The sequence below is a fragment of the Ranitomeya variabilis genome, chromosome 2 (genome assembly GCF_051348905.1).
Source record: "Ranitomeya variabilis isolate aRanVar5 chromosome 2, aRanVar5.hap1, whole genome shotgun sequence".
In the NCBI taxonomy this organism is placed as follows: Eukaryota; Metazoa; Chordata; class Amphibia; order Anura; family Dendrobatidae; genus Ranitomeya; species Ranitomeya variabilis.
In genome coordinates, this window is record NC_135233.1 from 180,950,799 (window position 1) to 180,970,664 (window position 19,866).

The 19,866-nt window shown below is 45.4% G+C and overlaps 1 protein-coding gene across 1 annotated transcript in view; it reads right to left on the reverse strand.

Annotated features, from left to right (window-relative positions):
* The window catches only part of LOC143804800 (saccharopine dehydrogenase-like oxidoreductase), a 105,683-nt gene that overhangs the window by 25,554 nt on the left and 60,263 nt on the right, over positions 1 to 19,866 (reverse strand). Inside the window, exon 7 of the mRNA XM_077283256.1 lies at positions 9,373 to 9,490. Within this exon, the coding sequence (XP_077139371.1) occupies positions 9,373 to 9,490 (118 nt within the window). The remainder of the gene's footprint in view (positions 1 to 9,372; positions 9,491 to 19,866) is intronic.

The window sequence follows — 19,866 nt, forward strand, 5'->3', positions numbered from 1 at the left end:
GAAAGACTGGGGGGGGGGGTGACAGGTTCCCTTTAATAGCCTTGAGAGGGACCATGGTTATTGCCCCCCCACACTGGCGAAAAACATCTGCCCCCAGCCACCTCAAAAAAGGCACATCTGTAAGATGTTCCCACTCCCGAGTAGCGGTGAGATATGGGGTAATAAAGGGTTAATGTCACCTTGCTAATGTAAAGTGACATTAAGCCTGGTTAATAATGGAGAGATGTCAATAAGACACCTATCCATTATTAATCCAATAGTAATAAAGGGTTAAAAAAACACACATTATGAATAAAGTATTTTAATGAAGTAAATACACATGGGTTTTAACTTCTTTATTGTACGCTCAATCCAACTGACGACCCTTGTCTTCTGAAAAAAAAGGAAAAATAAAAAAGCAACAATATCCCATACCTGTTCTCCGTACAGTCATGTGCCACGATGTAAATCCATCTGAAGGGGTTGTAAGATTGTTCTTACTGAGTGTATTGGGGGACACTCGCTTGGCACGGGATTAACATAGTCAGGCACGATTTTTGAACACAAAACAGTCCATGCGGTTTATTAAAGTGTCATAAACCGGGTTATGCAGAGTTCATTATATACATTTCATGAAACACAACAGGCACCAACTGGTGATATTAACTTGCAGCTTTATCTTAAACACTTTATTTACGGCTTTGACTCACGGACACTAAACATGCTGGACCTCTCACTTTGCCCAGTTACCATGGGTGTCCGTATGCCGTACAGTTCACCAATGTCCCAAGTCACATACAGCGCATATGACACTGGGTCGCAGCCTCTAAACACGCCGAACCTCACTTTGTTCAGTTGCCGTGGGAGACCACACAGTTCATAGACTCTCACAAGCACCAACAGTCAATGGTACCTTAAGGGAGCTCCAGCTCCACCTGCTGACTCCTCGTCAGTCCTCTCTCCTGGGGAAACTGCCTTTACGGGGTTCACCAACTTGCCTGGCCGGCACATAACAGTCAGTCCAGAGCCACCGAAGGATGATAGCTTCCCCAACACAGACCATCCAGAATCATAGTCTTACTGTGTGCTATTCAGGACGTCCATCCCACATGGGACCGTCCAACACACTGGCATGTGCTCTTCAGGATTCCTACTCCCAGGAAATCCAACACAGGTTGTGCTCTTCAGGAAGCCTACTCCCAGGTCTTCCAACACAGGTTGCCCAGTGTGCTATTCAGGATGTGCATCCCACATGGGACCATCCAACACACTGGCATATGACTTGTCCAGGTGCTATTCAGGACCTCGTCCAACACCCCAGGCATATGACCTGTCCAGGTGCTATTCAGGACCTCATCCAACACCCCAGGCATATGACCTGTCCAGGTGCTATTCAGGATGTCAGTCCAACACCCCAGGCCACCAAGTCTGAAGCCCCACCATCTGCTCTTCAGGACTCCTACTCCCAGGAAATCCAACACAGACTTCCAGGACCTTGCACCATTAGCATGTGCTCTTCAGGACTCCTACTCCCAGGAAATCCAACACATACTTCCAGGACCTTCACCACTCAGGTCCAAACACTGGAACCACACAGGAACATGTGACCCACACCCTGGTCACATTATATACCCTTAACCACTCCCCTGGGTGGGAGTGTGGATGTGTGGCTAGCTTGTCCAGCACATCTCACACAACTAGCCTAGTAAGTCACCCTTACAACTACACCATACATATACACACTCTTGAGGGACTGCAGGTCCCAGAACAACATCATTTCATCAGACCTACCACGCAGACTCCCTCTGCGACACATATCGGCCACTCACAATTCTGCCAATCACTGTTTCACCACCATTATAACAACAGATATGCCTCCATGCACATCCCAAGGAGCACACATAGTGCCCCCTAGCTGCCACAGGGGTCACTGCACCACAGGGTTAAATAATTTTACAACCAGGAGCCTGCTAATGCAGCCACCGCTGGCTGTAAAAACTGGGGAAAGAATAGAATGCAGGGGAACGTAGCTTCGTAGACTTGTGGTGATGCGCCCCCTGGTGGCATAAACTCATATGAACTCTAGCGTGGGAAAATATTCAGAAAAATTGACCAGCGATTTTTCATTTTTCCAACAATATTTACAAAACCATTTTTTTTAGAGACCACCTCACATTTGAAGTAAATTTGGGGGGTCAATATAACAGAAAATACCCAGTGACACCATTATAAAAACTGCACCCCTCTAGGTGCACAAAACCCACATTCAAGAAATTTATTAACCCTTCAGGTGCTTCAAGAGAACCAAAGCAATGTGGAAGGAAAAAATGAACATTTTTTTTTTTTTACCAAAAAATTATTTTGGAACCAATTTTTTTTATTTTCACAAGGAGAAAGTGGACCACAAAATTTGTCGTGCAATTTCTCCCGAGTACGCCAACACCCCTATGTGGGGGAAAGGTTGGGCGCATGGCAGGGCTCAGAAGGGAGGGAGCACCATTTGACTTTTTGAACACAAAATTGGCTAGAATCAATGGTGGCGCCATGTTGCATTTGGAGACCCCCTGATGTACCTAAACAGTGGAACCTCCCCAATTCTAACTCCAACCCTAACCCCAACACACCTTTAACCCTAATCCCAACCCTAACCATAACCACAAACCTAACCCTAACACACCCCTAACCCTAATTCCAACCCTAACCATAATCCCAACCATAACCACAACCCTAACCCAACCCTAACTTTAGCCCAACCCCAACTTTAGCCCAACCCAACCCTAACCATAATGGAAAAATTGAAATAAATACATTTTTTGTATTATTTTTACCTAACTAAAGGGGGTGATAAAGGGGGGGTTGATTAACTATTTTTTTTTATTCTGATCACTGTGATAGACCCTATCACAGTGATCAAAATGAACCAATAGGAAAAATTTCCTATTGTTGCCGGGTGCCGGCCAGCAGATCTCGGCAGGCGCACTGCGCATGTGCCCATTTTCTTCCCGGAAGACGCCGCACAGGGGGACTTCACAGGGGGTTGACGGGACACCGGAGGAATCTCTCTCCACTGATGCGCGATCACATCAGAGGAGAAATTAAATGGGTAATCAGACATTTTTTTTAGCCGCTACACACTTATTTCTCAGCGCCATTAAAAAGCGGCACTGAGGCATAAGTACCCATAACTGCAGCCATTAAAAGGCGTATCGGCGGTCGTCAAGGGGTTAATGCCAAGTTGCTCATTCAGCCCATGTGGTTTAGTTGTGTTCATTATGTATATCCATTTAGTTTCTTTCTGTAAGATTTTCTGGTCTCAGTTACCACCACTAACTGGGGAGCTAGCACCTCAAAAACACAAGTGTAGAATGTGTCTAGCCTTCCTCCATGTATCTCCTTAACCCCTCTGTGACCTTTGACGTACTATCCCGTCGAGGTGACCTGGGCCTATCTGACCCTTGACGGGATAGTACGTCATAGCCGATCGGCCGCGCTCACGGGGGGAGCGCGGCCGGGTGTCAGCTGCATATCGCAGCTGACATCCGGCACTATGTGCCAGGAGCGGTCACGGACCGCCCCCGGCACATTAACCCCCGGCACACCGCGATCAAACATGATCGCGATGTGCCGGCGATGCAGGGAAGCATCGCGCAGGGAGAGGGCTCCCTGCGGGCTTCCCTGAGCCCCCCGCAGCAACGCGATGTGATCGCGTTGCTGCGAGGGTCTTACCTCCCTCCCTGCCTGCTCCAGACCCGGATCCAAGATGGCCGCGGATCCGGGTCCTGCAGGGAGGGAGGTGGCTTCACAGAAGCCTGCTCAGAGCAGGCACTGTGAAGCAGCCTGCACTTCTCGCAGATCGGTGATCTGTCAGAGTGCTATGCAAACTGGCAGATCACCGATCTGTATTGTCCCCCCCTGGGGCAAAGTAAAAAAGTAAAAAAAAAAAATTTCCAAATGTGTAAAAAAAAATAAAAAAAAATGTTCCAAAATAATGAAAAAAAAAAAAAAATATTATTCCCATAAATACATTTCTTTACCTAAATATAAAAAAAAAAAAACAATAAAAGTACACATATTTAGTATCGCCGCATCCGTAACGACCCGACCTATAAAACTGGCCCACTCGTTAACCCCTTCAGTAAACACCGTAAGAAAAAAAAAAAAAAAAACGAGGCAAAAAACAACGCTTTATTATCATACCGCCGAACAAAAAGTGGAATAACACACGATCAAAAAGACAGATATAAATAACCATGGTACCGCTGAAAGCGTCATCTTGTCCCACAAATAACGAGCCACCATACAGCATCATCAGCAGAAAAATAAAAAAGTTATAGTCCTGAGAATAAAGCGATGCAAAAATAATTATTTTTTCCATAAAATAGTTTTTATCGTATAAAAGCGCCAAAACATAAAAAAAATAATATAAATGAGATATCGCTGTAATCGTACTGACCCGAAGAATAAAACTGCTTTATCAATTTTACCAAACGCGGAACGGTATAAACGCCTCCCCCAAAAGAAATTCATGAATAGCTGGTTTTTGGTCATTCTGCCTCACAAAAATCGGAATAAAAAGCGATCAAAAAATGTGACGTGCCCAAAAATGTTACCAATAAAAACGTCAACTCGTCCCGCAAAAAACAAGACCTCACATGACTCTGTGGACCAAAATATGGAAAATTTATAGCTCTCAAAATGTGGTAACGCAAAAAATATTTTTTGCAATAAAAAGCGTCTTTCAGTGTGTGACGGCTGCCAATCATAAAAATCCGCTAAAAAACCCGCTATAAAAGTAAATCAAACCCCCCTTCATCACCCCCTTAGTTAGGGAAAAATAAAAAAAAAGTATTTATTTCCATTTTCCCATTAGGGCTAGGGTTAGGGCTAGGGTTGGGGCTAGGGTTAAGGCTACAGTTAGGGTTGGGGCTAAAGTTAGGGTTAGGGTTGGGGCTAAAGTTACGGTTAGGGTTTAGATTACATTTACGGTTGGGAATAGGGTTGGGATTAGGGTTAGGGGTGTGTCAGGGTTAGAGGTGTGGTTAGGGTTACTGTTGGGATTAGGGTTAGGGGTGTGTTTGGATTAGGGTTTCAGTTATAATTGGGGGGTTTCCACTGTTTCGGCACATCAGGGGCTCTCCAAACGCGACATGGCGTCCGATCTCAATTCCAGCCAATTCTGCGTTGAAAAAGTAAAACAGTGCTCCTTCCCTTCCGAGCTCTCCCGTGTGCCCAAACAGGGGTTTACCCCAACATATGGGGTATCAGCGTACTCAGGACAAATAGAACAACAACCTTTGGGGTCCAATTTCTCCTGTTACCCCTAGGAAAATACAAAACTGGGGGCTAAAAAATAATTTTTGTGGGAAAAAAAAGGATTTTTTATTTTCACGGCTCTGCGTTATAAACTGTAGTGAAACACTTGGGGGTTCAAAGTTCTTACAACACATCTAGATAAGTTCCTTGGGGGGTCTAGTTTCCAAAATGGGGTCACTTGTGCGGGGCTTCTACTGTTTAGGTACATTAGGGGCTCTGCAAACGCAATGTGACGCCTGCAGACCATTCCATCTAAGTCTGCATTCCAAATGGCGCTCCTTCCCTTCCGAGCCCTCCCATGCATCCAAACGGTGGTTCCCCCCACATATGGGGTATCAGCGCACTCAGGACAAATTGGACAACAACTTTTAGGGTCCAATTTCTCCTGTTACCCTCGGGAAAATACAAAACTGGGGGCTGAAAAATAATTTTTGTGGGAAAAAATTTTTGTTTTATTTTTACGGCTCTGCATTATAAACTTCTGTGAAGCCCTTGGTGGGTCAAAGCGCTCACCACACATCTAGATAAGTTCCTTAGGGGGTCTACTTTCCAACATGGTGTCACTTGTGGGGGGTTTCTACTGTTTAGGTACATTAGGGGCTCTGCAAACGCAATGTGACGCCTGCAGACCATTCCATCTAAGTCTGCATTCCAAATGGCGCTCCTTCACTTCCGAGCCCTTCCATGCGTCCAAACGGTGGTTTCCCCCCACATATGGGGTATCAGCGCACTCAGGACAAATTGGACAACAACTTTTGGGGTCCAATTTCTCCTGTTACCCTCGGGAAAATACAAAACTGGGGGCTGAAAAATAATTTTTGTGGGAAAAAATTTTTGTTTTATTTTTACGGCTCTGCATTATAAACTTCTGTGAAGCCCTTGGTGGGTCAAAGCGCTCACCACACATCTAGATAAGTTCCTTAGGGGGTCTACTTTCCAACATGGTGTCACTTGTGGGGGGTTTCTACTGTTTAGGTACATTAGGGGCTCTGCAAACGCAATGTGACGCCTGCAGACCATTCCATCTAAGTCTGCATTCCAAATGGCGCTCCTTCACTTCCGAGCCCTTCCATGCGTCCAAACGGTGGTTTCCCCCCACATATGGGGTATCAGCGCACTCAGGACAAATTGGACAACAACTTTTGGGGTCCAATTTCTCCTGTTACCCTCGGGAAAATACAAAACTGGGGGCTGAAAAATAATTTTTGTGGGAAAAAATTTTTGTTTTATTTTTACGGCTCTGCATTATAAAGTTCTGTGAAGCCCTTGGTGGGTCAAAGCGCTCATCACACATCTAGATAAGTTCCTTAGGGGGTCTACTTTCCAACATGGTGTCACTTGTGGGGGGTTTCTACTGTTTAGGTACATTAGGGGCTCTGCAAACGCAATGTGACGCCTGCAGACCATTCCATCTAAGTCTGCATTCCAAATGGCGCTCCTTCCTTTCCGAGCCCTCCCATGCGCCCAAACAGTGGTTCTCCCCACATATGGTATATCATCGCATTCAGGACAACTTGGACAACAGATTTTGGGGTCCAATTTCTCCTGCTACCCTCGGGAAAATACAAAACTGGGGGCTAAAAAAATAATTTTTGTGGGAAAAAATTTTTGTTTTATTTTTACGGCTCTGCATTATTAACTTCTGTGAAGCCCTTGGTGGGTCAAAGCGCTCAAAACACATCTAGATAAGTTCCTTAGGGGGTCTACTTTCCAAAATAGTGTCACTTGTGGGGGGTTTCAATGTTTAGGCACATCAGTGGCTCTCCAAACGCAACATGGCGTCCCATCTCAATTCCTGTCAATTTTGCATTGAAAAGTCAAACGGTGCTACTTCCCTTCCGAGCTCTCCCATGCGCCCAAACAGTGGTTTATCGCCACATATGGGGTATCAGCGTACTCAGGACAAATTGTACAACAACTTTTGGGGTCCAATTTCTTCTCTTACCCTTGGGAAAATAAAAAATTGGGGGCGAAAAATAATTTTTGTGAAAAATATGATTTTTTATTTTTACGGTTCTGCATTATAAACTTCTGTGAAGTACTTGGTGGGTCAAAGTGCTCACCACACCTCTAGATAAGTTCCTTATGGGGTCTACTTTCCAAAATGGTATCACTTGTGGGGGGTTTCAATGTTTAGGCACATCAGGGGCTCCCCAAACGCAACATGGCGTCCCATCTCAATTCCAGTCAATTTTGCATTGAAAAGTCAAATGGCGCTCCTTCGCTTCCGAGCTCTGTCATGCGCCCAAACAGTGGTTTACCCCCACATATGGGGTATCGGCGTACTCAGGACAAATTGTACAACAAATTTTGGGGTCCATTTTCTCCTGTTACCCTTGGTAAAATAAAACAAATTGGAGCTGAAGTAAATTTTTTGTGAAAAAAAGTTAAATGTTCATTTTTATTTAAACATTCCAAAAATTCCTGTGAAGCACCAGAAGGGTTAATAAACTTCTTGAATATGGTTTTGAGCACCTTGAGGGGTGCAGTTTTTAGAATGGTGTCACACATGGGTATTTTCTATCATATAGACCCCTCAAAATGACTTCAAATGAGATGTGGTCCCTAAAAAAAAATGGTGTTGTAAAAATGAGAAATTGCTGGTCAACTTTTAACCCTTATAACTCCCTAACAAAAAAAAATTTTGGTTCCAAAATTGTGCTGATGTAAAGTAGGCATGTGGGAAATGTTACTTATTAAGTATTTTGCATGACATATCTCTGTGATTTAAGGGCATAAAAATTCAAAGTTGGAAAATTGCAAAATTTTCAAAATTTTCGCCAAATTTCCATTTTTTCTGCAAATAAACGCAGGTAATATCAAAGAAATTTTACCACTATCATGAAGTACAATATGTTACGAGAAAAGAATGTCAGAATCGCCAAGATCCGTTGAAGCGTTCCAGAGTTATAACCTCATAAAGGGACAGTGGTCAGAATTGTAAAAATTGGCCCGGTCATTAACGTGCAAACCACCCTTGGGGGTGAAGGGGTTAACAATCGGGGTAATATGTTCATGTCCCCAATATGATATTTGATCAGTTATCGAAGCACTCCAATGGACAAGTGAAATGGTACCCCTTAAACCCCAGTCCAGAGACTCTTACATAACCAAATTCAAGTTCTCATACTTTGCACTAATTAATATTGCAAGACTTGTTAAAGGGTTTATTGTAACTTGTAGGATCACTACTTCCAACAGGTGGCACTAGAGTTCAAGTCCTCTTTCTCTCTGAAGAGGCAATTTTCATTAAATAAACAAACATCCTTGGTATTACAATTAGCGAAAGGACGACAATGGTATTCACGTCCAGTTGTCTCACACGTCAGGATTTCTTGCAGAAATTTTCCTGACAAAAAAACGGACATTTCTGCCAGTAATCCGCATGCGTTTTTTTTAGCTTTTTTTTCCGCGTTTTTGACGCGTTTTTTGGCTATGTGCACACGTTCAGGTTTTTTCTCGTTTTTTCGTGATAAAAATGCTATAAAACTCAATAAAAACACATACATTATGCATTCTATCATTTAGAATGCATTCTGCATGTTTTGTGCACATGGTGTATTTTTTTTCCGCGAAAAAAACGCATCGCGGTAAAAAAAGCAGCATGTTCATTAATTTTGCGGATTTTCTGCGTTTTTCCCGCAATTCTATGCATTTGAAAAAAACACACAAAAAACGCATCAAAAACGCATGAAAAAACGCATGCGGTTTTCTGGCAGAAATGTCCAGTTTTTGTCAGGAAAATTTCTGCAAGAAATCCTGACGTGTGCACATACCCTTTGTGTGTTTTTTTGCGGTTTTTCCCAATGCATAGAACAGGGGGAAAAACGCGGAAAATCTGCAAAATTAATGAACATGCTGCTTTTTTTACCGCGATGCGTTTTTTTCACGGAAAAAAACGCACCATGTGCATAAAACATGCAGAATGCATTCTAAATGATAGGATGCATAATGTATGCGTTTTTATTGAGTTTTTATAGCGTTTTTATCGCGAAAAAAACGCGACAAAACCTGAACGTGTGCACATACCCTAACGTATAGACAGTGTGAATACAGAAACAACTGACAGACTTTACTCACTGGAGTCTCCTGCAGATTCTCATAGAGATAACGTTGGGTCCTCTTGACGACAGAAGCATCAGATCCAAGAAAAGGAATGGAATACTGTTGCACCTCATTACTGTAAAATACTACGCCCCTGCAAAACAAAGTGCAAACTAGCATCTATACAGAACAACAGTAGAAATACCTAGCATTGCATGAGTCTACTTGGTTTGACCCCTTCACGACCGTGGGTTTTTCAGTTTCCGTTTTTTGCTCCTGGTCTTCCAGATTCTTAACTTTTTTATTTTCGCCATGTGAGAGCTTGCTTTTTTGTGGGATAAGTTGTACTTTTGACTGACAGCACTGGTTTTACCATATCATGTACCGGAAAAATGGTAAAAAAAAATCAAAGTGCAGTAAAAATGCAAAAAAAGAGAAATTCCACAATTGTTTTTTTGTGTTTGTTTTTTTTTTTCTTACCATGTTTCATCAAATGCTAAAACTGACCTGCCGCTATGATACTCCAGGCCATTACGAGTTCGCAGGTATCAAACATGTTTAGGTTAAGTTGTGAAAAAAATCTAAACTTTGCAAAAAATAAATGTCGCCATTTGATGAGACCTGCAGCATCTCCATCTTTTGGGATTTGGGGCTGAGTCAGTGCTTATTTTTTGCACGCTGAGCTGGTGTTTTTATCAATACCATTTTGGAGCAGCTATGGTCTTTTGATCGCCTGTTATTGCATACTATTGCAATGTTGTGGCAGCCAAAAAAAGGAATTCTGGAGTCTTGATTTTCTCGTTAAGACGTTTACCGATAGGATTAATTACACAGGTCAACAAAAAAAAAAATTTTTTCTGGTGTCCAAAATATTTTAATGAATTTGGGGTATTTTTGGGGTGCTGATTCTGAATATGCTATCAGTTTTGCCAGATTGGCTCAAGTTTTTGACATTTTTGGTATCTTATTTATAGCACTTGTTGGTAAATGCGACGCATCATCTCATTAACCCCTTCCCGACCCATGACGCCTATGTGGCGTCATGGAATGATCGCATCCCTGCAGATCGGGTGAAAGGGTTAATTCCTATTTTACCCGATCTGCAGGGAGAGGGGGAGTTGTACTTCAGCCTAGGGGGGGTGGCTTTGCCCCCACGTGGCTACGATCGCTCTGATTGGCTGTTGAAAGTGCAACAGCCAATCAGAGCAATTTGCAATATTTCACCTATGAAAATGGTGAAATATTGCAATCCAGCCATGGCCGATGCTGCAATAGCATCTGCCATTTCTGAAAATCATGTTCTGGCCCCCCCCACCGCCCCCGATCTCCTCCCCAGTCCTCCGTTCTGTCCGGTACCCCCCTCCGTCCCCCTGTTCGCTCCCCCGTGCTCCTGTCCGCTCCCCCATCCTCCGATCCCCCCCCTGTGCTCCGATCCACCCCCCCACCACCCCCTCATACTTACCGATCCTCCCGAAGTCGGTCCGTCTTCTCCCTGGGCGCCGCCATCTTCCAAGATGGCGGGCGCATGCTCAGTGCGCCCGCCGAATCTGCCGGCTGGCAGATTCGTTACAAGTACATTTTGATCGCTGTGGTAGGTTCTACCACAGCGATCAAAATAAAAAAATAATAAATAACCCCCCCCCTTTATCACCCCCATAGGTAGGGACAATAATAAAATAAAGAAAATATTTTTTTTTCTTTTTCCACTAGGGTTAGGGTTAGAACTAGGGTTAGAACTAGGGGTAGGGTTAGGGGTAGGGTTAGGGTTACGGGTAGGGTTAGGGTTAGGGGTAGGGTTATGGCATGTGCACACAGAGCGGATCGGCCGCGGATCCGCAGCGGATCGGCCGCGGATCCGCAGCGGATCGGCCGCGGATCCGCAGCGGATCGGCAGCGGATCGGCCGCGGATCCACAGCGGATCGGCCGCGGATCGGCCGCGGATCCGCAGCGGATCGGCCGCGGATCCGCAGCGGATCGGCCGCGGATCCGCAGCGGATCGGCCGCGGATTGGCAGCGGATTGGCCGCGGATCCGCAGCGGATTGGCAGCGGATTGGCCGCGGATCCGCAGCGGATTGGCCGCTGCGAATTCGAAGCAGTTTTCCATCAGGTTTACAGTACCATATACACCTAAGGAAAACCAAATCCGCTGTGCCCATGGTGCGGAAAATTCCGTGCAGAAACGCTGCATTGTATTTTCCGCAGCATGTCAATTCTTTGTGCGGATTCCGCAGCGTTTTACACCTGTTCCTCAATAGGAATCCGCAGGTGAAATCCGCACAAAAAAACATTGGAAATCTGCTGTAAATCCGCAGGCAAAACGCAGTGCCTTTTACCTGCAGATTTTTCAAAAATCGTGCGGAAAAATCTCACACGAATCTGCAACGTGGGCACATAGCCTTAGGGTTAGGGTTGGAATTAGAGTTAGGGTTGGAATTAGGGCTAGGGTTTGAAATAGGGTTAAGATTAGGCTTGTGGTTAGGGTTACGGATAGGGTTAGGGGTGTGTTGGGGTTACAGTTGTGGTTAGGGTTGGGATTAGGGTTACGGTTGGGATTAGGGTTAGGATTAGGGTTGGAATTAGGGTTACGGTTGTGTTGCGGTTAGGGTTGTGGTTAGGGGTGTGTTGGGGTTAGGGTTGTGATTAGGGTTATGGCTACAGTTGGGATTAGGATTAGGGGTGTGTTGCGGTTAGTGTTGAAGTTAGAATTGAGGGGTTTCCACTGTTTAGGCACATCAGGGGTCTCCAAACGCAACATGGCGCCACCATTGATTCCAGCCAATCTTGCGTTCAAAAAGTCAAATGGTGCTCCCGCCCTTCCAAGCCCCGACGTGTGCCCAAACAGTGGTTTACCCCCACATTTGGTGTACCAGCGTACTCAGGACAAACTGGGCAACAACTGTTGGGGTCCAATTTCTCCTGTTACCCTTGCAAAAATAAAAAATTACTTGCTAAAACATAATTTTTGAGGAAAGAACAATTATTTTTTATTTTCACGGCTCTGCGTTATAAACTTCTGTGAAGCACTTGGGGGTTGAAAGTGCTCACCACACATCTAGATAAGTTCCTTCTGGGGTCTAGTTTCCAAAATGGGGTCACTTGTGGTGTGTTTCTACTGTTTAGGCACATCAGGGGCTCTGCAAATGCAATGTGACACCCGCAGACCATTCCATCAAAGTCTGCATTTCAAATGTCACTACTTCCCTTCCGAGCCCTGACGTGTGCCCAAACAGTGGTTTACCCCCACATATGGGGTATCAGCGTACTCAGGAGAAACTGGACAACAACTTTTGGGGTCCAATTTCTCCTGTTACTCTTGCAAAAATAAAAAATTCTAGGCTAAAAAAATATTTTTGAGGAAAGGAAACACATTTATTATTTTCACGGCTCTGCGTTATAAACTTCTGTGAAGCACTTGGGGGTTCAAAGTGCTCACCACACATCTAGATAAGTTCCCTTGGGGGTCTAGTTTCCAAAATGGAGTCACTTGTGGGGAGTTCCTACTGTTTAGGCACATCAGGAACTCTGCAAACGCAACCTGATGCCCGCAGAGCATTCCATCAAAGTCTGCATTTCAAAACGTCACTACTTCCCTTCCGAACCCCGACGTGTGCCAAAACAGTGGTTTACCCCCACATATGGGGTATCATCGTACTCAGGACAAACTGGACAACAACTTTTGGGGTCCAATTTCTCCTATTACCCTTGGGAAAATAAAAAATTGTGGGCTAAAAAATCATTTTTGAGAAAAGAAAAATTATTTTTTATTTTCATGGCTCTGCGTTATAAACTTCTGTGAAGCACTTGGGGGTTCAAAGTGCTCACCACACATCTAGATTAGTTCCTTGGGAGGTCTAGTTTCCAAAATGGGGTCACTTGTGCAGGAGCTCCAATGTTTAGGCACACAGGGGCTCTCCAAACGCGACATGGTGTCCGCTAATGATTGGAGCTAATTTTCCATTCAAAAAGCCAAATGGCGTGCCTTCCCTTCCGAGCCCTGCCGTGCGCCCAAACAGTGGTTTACCCCCACATATGGGGTATCATCGTACTCAGGACAAACTGGACAACAACATTTGGGGTCCAATTTCTCCTATTACCCTTGGGAAAATAAAAAATTCTGGGCTAAAAATCATTTTTGAGGAAAGAAAAATTATTTTTTTATTTTCATGGCTCTGCGTTATAAACTTCTGTGAAGCACCTGGGGGTTATAAGTGCTCACTATGCATCTAGATAAGTTCCTTGGGGGGTCTAGTTTCCAAAATGGGGTCACTTGTAGGGGAGCTCCAATGTTTAGGCACACAGGGGCTCTCCAAACGCGACATGGTGTCCGCTAACGATTGGAGCTAATTTTCCATTCAAAAAGTCAAATGGCACGCCTCCCCTTCCGAGCCTTGCCGTGCACCCAAACAGTGGTTTACCACCACATATGAGGTATCGGCATACTCAGGAGAAATTGCCCAACAAATTTTAAGATCCATTTTATCCTGTTGCCCATGTGAAAATGAAAGAATTGAGGCTAAAAGAAATTTTGTGTGAAAAAAAAGTACTTTTTCATTTTTGCGGATCAATTTGTGAAGCACCTGGGGGTTTAAAGTGCTCACTATGCCTCTAGATGAGTTCCTTGGGGGGTCTAGTTTCCAAAATGGGGTCAATTGTGGAGGAGCTCCAATGTTTAGGCACACAGGGGCTTTCCAAACGCGACATGGTGTCCGCTAACGATGGAGATAATTTTTCATTCAAAAAGTCAAATGGCGCTCCTTCCCTTCCGAGCCTTACCATGTGCCCAAACAGTGGTTTACCCCCACATGTGAGGTATTGCTGTACTCAGGAGAAATTGCCCAACAAAATTTAGGATCCATTTTATCCTGTTGCCCATGTGAAAATGAAAAAATTGAGGCTAAAATAATTTTTTTGTGAAAAAAAAGTACTTTTTCATTTTTACGGATCAATTTGTGAAGCACCTGGGGGTTTAAAGTGCTCACTATGCTTCTAGATAAGTTCCTTGGGGGGTCTAGTTTCCAAAATGTGGTCACTTGTGGGGGAGCTCCAATGTTTAGGCACACGGGGGCTCTCCAAACGCGACATGGTGTCCGCTAAAGATTGGAGCCAATTTTTGATTCAAAAAGTCAAATGGCGCTCCTTCCCTTCCAAGCCCTGCCGTGCGCCCAAACAGTGGTTTACCCCCACATATGAGGTATCAGCGTACTCAGGACAAATTGGACAACAACGTTCGTGGTCCAGTTTCTCCTTTTACCCTTGGGAAAATAAAAAATTGTTGCTAAAAGATCATTTTTGTGACTAAAAAGTTAAATGTTCATTTTTTACTTCCATGTTGCTTCTGCTGCTGTGAAACACCTGAAGGGTTAATAAACTTCTTGAATGTGGTTTTGAGCACCTTGAGGGGTGCAGTTTTTAGAATGGTGTCACTTTTGGGTATTTTCAGCCATATAGAACCCTCAAACTGACTTCAAATGTGAGGTGGTCCCTAAAAAAAATGGTTTTGTAAATTTTGTTGTAAAAATGAGAAATCACTGGTCAAATTTTAACCCTTATAACTTCCTAGCAAAAAAAAAATTTGTTTCCAAAATTGTGCTGATGTAAAGTAGACATGTGGGAAATGTTATTTATTAACTATTTTGTGTCACATAACTCTCTGGTTTAACAGAATAAAAATTCAAAATGTGAAAATTGCGAAATTTTCAAAATTTTTGCCAAATTTCGGTTTTTTTCACAAATAAACTCAGAAATTATCGACCTAAATTTGCCACTAACATGAAGCCCAATATGTCACGAAAAAACGATCTCAGAATCGCTAGGATCCGTTGAAGCGTTCCTGAGTTATTACCTCATAAAGGGACACTGGTCAGAATTGCAAAAAACGGCAAGGTCATGAAGGGGTTAATTTCTTTGGATTAGTACTTGAACTGAGCAGTTCTCAATATAGTTTTGTGTTAATTAGTGTTCTAAAAGTTTGTTCATAGCTTGATTTTGGCACTAACTTTATGTTGTTGTCTGTTTTCCAGTGAAAAGCATGAACTCATCAAGAAGAAGTTGTCTTAACGATCCAGACTCATTCTGTTACATTTGTGGTGAATACACACTGCCAAAACATAGAAGAAACATAACAGACTTCGTAAAAAAAGTGTATTTTGCCTATTTTGGGGTTATGCTTGGGGACCAAGACAAGTTTTGGGCACCACACATAGTGTGCAAAGCATGTATCGAATTATTACGAAAATGGAGCAAAGGACAAAGAAAAAGCTTCAAATTTGGTGTTCCAATGGTGTGGAGAGAGCCAAAAAATCATCATGATGACTGTTATTTATGGTAAACACAGGTACAGGCACATCTTCACAATGAGGGACAGGCCTTCTTGCAGATTCCATGTTACTCCCATTTTCGTTTCTTATGCTTATTGAATCCTTGCACTTGCACTGCACAGAAATAACAGTCATCATGATGATTTTTTGGCTCTCTCCACACCATTGGAACACCAAATTTGAAGCTTTTTCTTTGTCCTTTGCTCCATTTTCGTAATAATTCGATACATGCTTTGCACACTATGTGTGGTGCCCAAAACTTGTCTTGGTCCCCAAGCATAACCCCAAAATAGGCAAAATACACTTTTTTTACGAAGTCTGTTATGTTTCTTCTATGTTTTGGCAGTGTGTATTCACCACAAATGTAACAGAATGAGTCTGGATCGTTAAGACAACTTCTTCTTGATGAGTTCATGCTTTTCACTGGAAAACAGACAACAACATAAAGTTAGTGCAAAAATCAAGCTATGAACAAACTTTTAGAACACTAATTAACACAAAACTATATTGAGAACTGCTCAGTTCAAGTACTAATCCAAAGAAATTAATGAGATGATGCGTCGCATTTACCAACAAGTGCTATAAATAAGATACCAAAAATCTCAAAAACTTGAGCCAATCTGGCAAAACTGATGACATATTCAGAATCAGCACCCCAAAAATACCCTAAATTCGATGAAATATCTTTGGCACCAAAAATGCTGTTGACCAGTGTTATTTTTCTATATTGATAGATTGTGCATTTCTGAACACGGTGATACCAAATGTGTATTTTTTTTTATTGTTTTATTTGGATCATGCGAATGGGGGGCGATTTGAACATACATACTTTTTTTTTTACTTTACACATGCTTGAATAGTCTCTGTGGGAGACTAGAAGCTGAGATCATCAGAACGCCTGTGAAAAATGACCACCTGCTATCAGCGCCGGCCGCATTCAGGCAATGACAACCACAGGGATCTCCTGTAGTCCCGGGCTGTCATGTTAACCTATCAGCCACTCACGGTCTCGTGACACAGGAGCCGACGGGCGAGATTAGTGACTTAATACTGGCATGGGTGTATCAGGGTGTCGATGGGTGTCGATGTATGGGTGTCGATGGGTGTCGCAGGTCCAGGTCCGGTGCCTCCCATCTTCTTGCGATGCCGCCCTCCTTTTGCTTCAACGCTCCCCGGCATCGCGCTTCTAGCACAGCATACTTATCTGCCCTGTTGAGGGTAGAATAAAGTACTGCAATGCGCAGGCACTGGGAAAGGTCAGAGATGCCGAGCGCCTGCGCAATGCAGTACTGTACTCTGCCCTCAACAGGGCAGATAAGTATGCCCGCGCAGGAGCGCGATGCCAGGCAGACATGAAGCAAGCAGAAGGGCGGCATAGCAAGAAGATGGGAGGAACAGGACCTGGACCTGCCACACCCATTAACACGGCCGCCATCAGGGCATTACTGCCCTAACTGGCGTATGGGGCCCGGTGGGCAGAGGGGCCCCGTCTCATCTGCCCATCGGGCCCGGGCGGCAGGCTTCTGACAGTACACTGAACCTGCATCTGAGACGCAGGCTCAGTGTCCTCTGTTGCCTTGCGGATCCTTCCGGGCCCACAAGGCAACAGTTAAAGCCGCCAGCCAATCGGAGGCTGGCAGCTGACGTCAGTGCACATGTCCGCGCTGAAATGCCCGGGATGGATGTCGGCGCTGGACAGTGGCCAGGTAAGGTTTTTTTTTTTTTACTGAATGCGGCAAGCCCGGGGCATGATAAAGACAGGAGGGCAGGATGGGTGACACACGGGCAGGAAAGAAAAGAACACAGGGGGCAAGAATGAAATCAGGGGGGCAGGAATGAAAACACTGGGGGCAGGAATGGAAACACTGGGGGCAGGAATGAAAACACTGGGGGCAGGAATGAAAACACTGGGGGCAGGAATGAAAACACTGGGGGCAGGAATAAAAACACCACAGGGGGCAGGAATGAAAACACCACAGGGGGCAGGAATGAAAACACCACAGGGGGCAGGAATGGAAACACTGGGGGAAGGAATGGAAACACGTTGGGAAGGAATGGAAACACTGGGGCAGGAATGAAAACACTGGGGCAGGAATGAAAACACTGGGGGCAGGAATGAAAACATTGGGGCAGGAATGGAAACACTGGGGGCAGGAGTGGAAACACTGGGGGCAGGTGTGGAAACACTGGGGGCAGGAATGGAAACACCACAGGGGGCAGGAATGGAAACACTGGGGGAAGGAATGGAAACACTGGGGGAAGGAATGGAAACACTGGGGCAGGAATGAAAACACTGGGGGCAGGAATGAAAACATTGGGGCAGGAATGAAAACACTGGGGGCAGGAATGGAAACACCACAGGGGGCAGGAATGAAAACACCACAGGGGGCAGGAATGAAAACACCACAGGGGGCAGGAATGGAAACACTGGGGGAAGGAATGGAAACACTGGGGGAAGGAAGGAAACACTGGGGCAGGAATGAAAACACTGGGGGCAGGAATGAAAACACTGGGGGCAGGAATGAAAACACTGGGGGCAGGAATAAAAACACCACAGGGGGCAGGAATAAAAACACCACAGGGGGCAGGAATAAAAACACCACAGGGGGCAGGAATGAAAACACCACAGGGGGCAGGAATGAAAACACCACAGGGGGCAGGAATGAAAACACTGGGGGAAGGAATGGAAACACTGGGGCAGGAATGAAAACACTGGGGGCAGGAATGAAAACATTGGGGCAGGAATGAAAACACTGGGGGCAGGAATGGAAACACCACAGGGGGCAGGAATGAAAACCACTGAGGGCAGGAATGGAAACACTGGGGGAGGAATGGAAACACTGGGGGCAGGAATGAAAACACTAGGGGCAGGAATGAAATCAAGGGGGCAGGAATGGAAACACTGGGGGCAGGAATGGAAACACCACAGGGGGCAGGAATGGAAACACCACTGGGGGCAGGAATGGAAACACCACAGGGGGCAGGAATGAAAAGACGGGGGGCAGGAATGAAAACACCACAGGGGGCAGGAATGGAAACAGCACAGGGGGCAGGAATGGAAACACCACAGGGGGCAGGAATGGAACACCACAGGGGGCAGGAATGGAAACACCACAGGGGGCAGGAATGGAAACACCACAGGGGGCAGGAATGAAAACCACTGAGGGCAGGAATGGAAACACTGGGGGCAGGAATGAAAACACTGGGGGCAGGAATGAAATCAAGGGGGCAGGAATAGAAACACTGGGGGCAGGAATGGAAACACCACAGGGGGCAGGAATGGAAACACCACAGGGGGCAGGAATGGAAACACCACGGGGGGCAGGAAGGAAAACACTGGGGGCAGGAATGGAAACACCACAGGGGGGGCAGGAAGGAAAACACTGGGGACAGGAATGGAAACACCACTTGGGGGCAGGAATGGAAACACCACAGGGGGGCAGGAATGATAACAACACAGGGGGACAGAATGTGTGACACGGGGCAGAAAGTGAGACACAGGGGGCAGGTATGGAAACTACACAGGGGGGGGCAGAATGTGTGACAGGTGGCAGGATGTGAGACACGGGGAGAATTTGTGATGGGGCAGGATGTGAGACACGGGGCAGAATTTGTAACATGAGGCAGAATGTGAGACAGGGGGCAGGATGTGAGACACGGGGCAGGATGTGAGACAGGGGGGCCGGATGTGAGATGGGGGCAGGATGTGAGACACGGGGGCAAAATGTGAGACACAGGGCAGAATTTGTGACACACGGGGCAGGATGTGAGACAGGGGCAGGATGTGAGACAGGGGGCTGGATGTGAGACAGGGGGCAGGATGTGAGACAGGGGGGCAGGATGTGAGACAGGGGGGCAGGATGTGAGACAGGGGGGGCAGGATGTGAGACACGGGGCAGAATGTGAGACACGGGGCAGAATGTGAGACACGGGGGGACAGGATGTGAGACAGGATGGAGACAGATGGGGCAGGATGGAGACAGATGGAGACAGATGGGGCGGCAGGATAATGGGACAGATGGGTCAGGATCATGGGACAGATGGGGCAGGATGGGGAGATCATATGGGGGCAGAATGGATACTCATGAGGGCAGGATGGGAGAACATATGGCTGGAGCCAGGAATGAGATACACGGGGCCAGGATGCAGATATTATTACCATAGGGGCTAATTAAGGGATATCATTACTGAAGTGATGTATTTATTTTTTG